Source organism: Nannochloropsis gaditana (genome assembly GCF_000240725.1).
Source record: "Nannochloropsis gaditana CCMP526 unplaced genomic scaffold scaffold1112, whole genome shotgun sequence".
In the NCBI taxonomy this organism is placed as follows: domain Eukaryota; class Eustigmatophyceae; order Eustigmatales; family Monodopsidaceae; genus Microchloropsis; species Microchloropsis gaditana.
In genome coordinates, this window is record NW_005802841.1 from 3,882 (window position 1) to 6,881 (window position 3,000).

General features: G+C 55.5%; 2 protein-coding genes across 2 annotated transcripts; one reads left to right on the plus strand and one right to left on the minus strand.

Annotated features, from left to right (window-relative positions):
• Positions 1–629: 629 nt before the first annotated feature.
• On the plus strand, positions 630–1,460 carry CYSQ (3'(2'), 5'-bisphosphate nucleotidase; the record flags this gene model as incomplete). Its single annotated transcript, XM_005852531.1, has 1 exon — positions 630–1,460. One exon carries the CDS (start codon positions 630–632, stop codon positions 1,458–1,460), a length of 831 nt encoding a protein of 276 aa, XP_005852593.1.
• Positions 1,461–1,847: 387 nt separating this feature from the next.
• NGA_0707110 (tpr domain-containing protein) lies at positions 1,848–2,978 on the minus strand (the record flags this gene model as incomplete). Its single annotated transcript, XM_005852532.1, has 1 exon — positions 1,848–2,978. A coding segment is annotated over one exon (1,131 nt), but the record flags the coding sequence as incomplete, so codon positions are not given.
• Between the last annotated feature and the right edge of the window lie 22 nt (positions 2,979–3,000).

Below are 3,000 nucleotides of genomic sequence, written 5' to 3' on the forward strand. Positions count from 1 at the left end.
GAAGTCGCCGTGTTAGCACGACAGCAGTCTGTCGCTACAACAGCAGCATGAACATCGGGACATCTTGGTGACAAAAGCCCCTTTCGCTTAATCGTCATACTTGTCGTAAGTGCCCGTCTGATATATAGGTAATTTCACGAGCGTCAGACTGAGGAAAGAAGTCGTCAATCGGCAATAAGCAGACACCACAGAAGGCTCTACGCGGCTACACATATTCTTGTATGGCAAGCCAAGTTTTGTTTTTTTCGGGGGGCTCCGGGAGCTTCGGAAAATAGGGGTAACTCGTTTGATCGACCGTCAATACTTGCTCCGCAAACGAGAAGCACAGGGTTGGTGGATACCGTCATTACTATCCAATACCCTGCAGAACACTCACAAAGACCAGGCCCCATTCACGCAAAAATGAGAGAGGGCTGAGGTGTACACAAAACACTTGGGTAACCAAGTTTGGGACCCAGTGCCCGGAGCGCGACCCCGGCGCCTCTGGAGCGAGTCCTGTCAGCTGGCGCGCATCTCTCGTCGATTCTTCCTAGTCGCTTTCCTATATCACTCATACCATATACCACGCGAGTCCTCTCATGATTCTTGACCGTTGATTATGCTCTCACCATACTGGTCAACAGTTTCCCATGATCATCCAGGCCGGCGCCGTCAAGGTCTTAGCCAAAGATGTGGTTTCTATTGCTAAGACGGCTGGAGATGCCATCATGTCTATATACGCCTTCCCGGACACTGTTAGCTGGGACGTTAAGGCAAAGTCCGACAACTCTCCCCTGACCGCTGCTGATCTTGCTGCCAACAACCTGATTTGTGCCTCGCTCAAGGAAAAGTATCCTTCGATTCCCATCGTTTCCGAGGAAAACAAAATGCTTCCGTATGAAGAACGAAGCAATTGGCCTTTCTACTGGTGCGTTGACCCCCTGGACGGAACGAAGGAGTTTCTAAAGCGGAACGGCCAATTCACGGTAAACATTGGGTTATGCCAGGGGAAGTCCCCCATATTTGGGGTGGTACACGTGCCAGCTATGGAACCGGCTAAGACGTACTATGGCGCGAAAGGCCACGGCGCCTTTGTGGAGATCGCGGATGAGCCACCAATTCCCATCAAGGTGAAAGAATTCAGTGAAAAGGATCCAAACTTGGCCGTCGTTGCCTCTGCTTCACACAATACCCCCGAAACGGAGAATTTTATAAGCAAGTACCAGAACCCGACTCTTAAGGCGCTAGGATCTTCTTTAAAGCTTTTGATGGTAGCCGAGGGAGAGGCGCACGTCTACCCCCGGTTGGCACCAACCTGTGAATGGGACACCTGCGCCTCACACGCGGTGGTGGAGGCGGCAGGAGGAGAGGTTCTGCAAGCGGAAGGAGGCAAGGCATGCCAGCCCGGACTGCCCGTGGAGTATAACAAGCCGGACGCGTTGAATCCGTTTTTCATTGTGTACGGCAGACGCCGGGACTGAAAAGAGCTCCGCATAGATGTGTCCACGGTACAAGTGCGATAGCAGAGTGAGCTAGAAAGGAAAATTTGCAAGCTGGGCTCGACATGTTGGTGAGCTGTAGGGTGCTGGAATAGGAAAAGGTCACGGTGATACATGTTTTATGTGATGGCAACCGCGCAGCTTCTGGAATATTCGGGTGAGTGGAAGGAGTGAGACTAACTCTGCGTCACCATCAGAAGGAGGAACGAAAGTACTCGTATTGCCAGCCTTATGCCTCAAGAAACTAAACAATAGGCGATTACCAAAAGGGTCTACAACGACTCGAATAATGCGGCACTTTATTTGTTAAATTGGTTACTCGATACGACCTGTCACATTTAAGGCGTGTTTCTGGCCCCCACGGGGCCCTCACCTCGTCTCTTCGTTCCCCTCATCCACACTTTCCCTCTCCATCGTCCGCCTCCCGTCTCGCAGGCACGCCTGTATCTCTTCCAACCTGGTTTTGACAAGCTCCACATTGTCGTCCCGTTCCGTCAGCACCAAAAGCCGCTCACAGACCACGGCGGCGTCCTCGTACCTGTGCGCTTCGATCAGGGACAAAGACAAGCCATTCAGCATGCGCCGCTCCATTTGCTCCTCCTCCAGCTCCTCCAAAAGCCGACAGCAGAGCCGGTAAGCGAGGATGGACTCGTCGCACCTCCGCAAGTCCTTGAGTACAGTGGCATAGTTCCCCAGGGCCCGGGCCTCGACCATCCGTGTCCCATCCCCCGAGGAAAAGGACGCCAGGCGTGCCAATTGCACGACCCGGCGAAATTGGAGCGCCGCTTCTTCCCAGCATTTCTCCCTGTACCACCTGCGCCCTTGCTCCAGCTCCTGGTCGAGCATGCCGGGCGTCACGTCTTGCCAGAAATCGTGCTCGAGGGAAAGGCGCTCGAATTCCCGCAGAAGGCGGCGTCGGTCCCCCGCGTCGTCCGTCAAGGCCACCAGCTGCTCAAAGTGCTCCAGTACCAGGGCAAAGGCCCGCACGGACAAATAAAACTGCGCGAGTTGGTTGTGCACGTACCGAAGGGACGGGAAATACTTGCGCAAGTCCTCGGAAAGGGGTGCCTGCTGGAGGAGTCGCCGCCCTGCCCGGACGCTGAGCTCGTACCAGACGCTGGCCTCCTTCATGAGACCCATCTCTTGCAGCACGGTACCTTTCACCTTCGCCGCGCGCGCCTGCATCCTCGCCTCCTCCACGCTCGTGGTCTCAGTGCTTGCCATCCCCAGCACGTCGTCAAGGAGGCAGAGGGCGTCCTCGAACCTCCCACACGCCGTGTTCAGCATGGCGCGGTTGAGGAGCGTTGCGGCTTCGCCCATCGAGGACACTGAGGACATGGTGTGCAAGAGCCGAAGGCGCTGGCGCATCTCAATCTCGGAGGGCTCGTGCGTCTCTCTTTCCGCCTCTTCTTCTTCTTCTTCTTCCTCGTCCTCGTCCTCCTCGTCCTCCTCGTCCTCCTCGTCCCCCTCCTCCTCCTCCTCCTCCTCGTCCTCCCCTTCCTCATTTCCCCCCTCCTCCTCC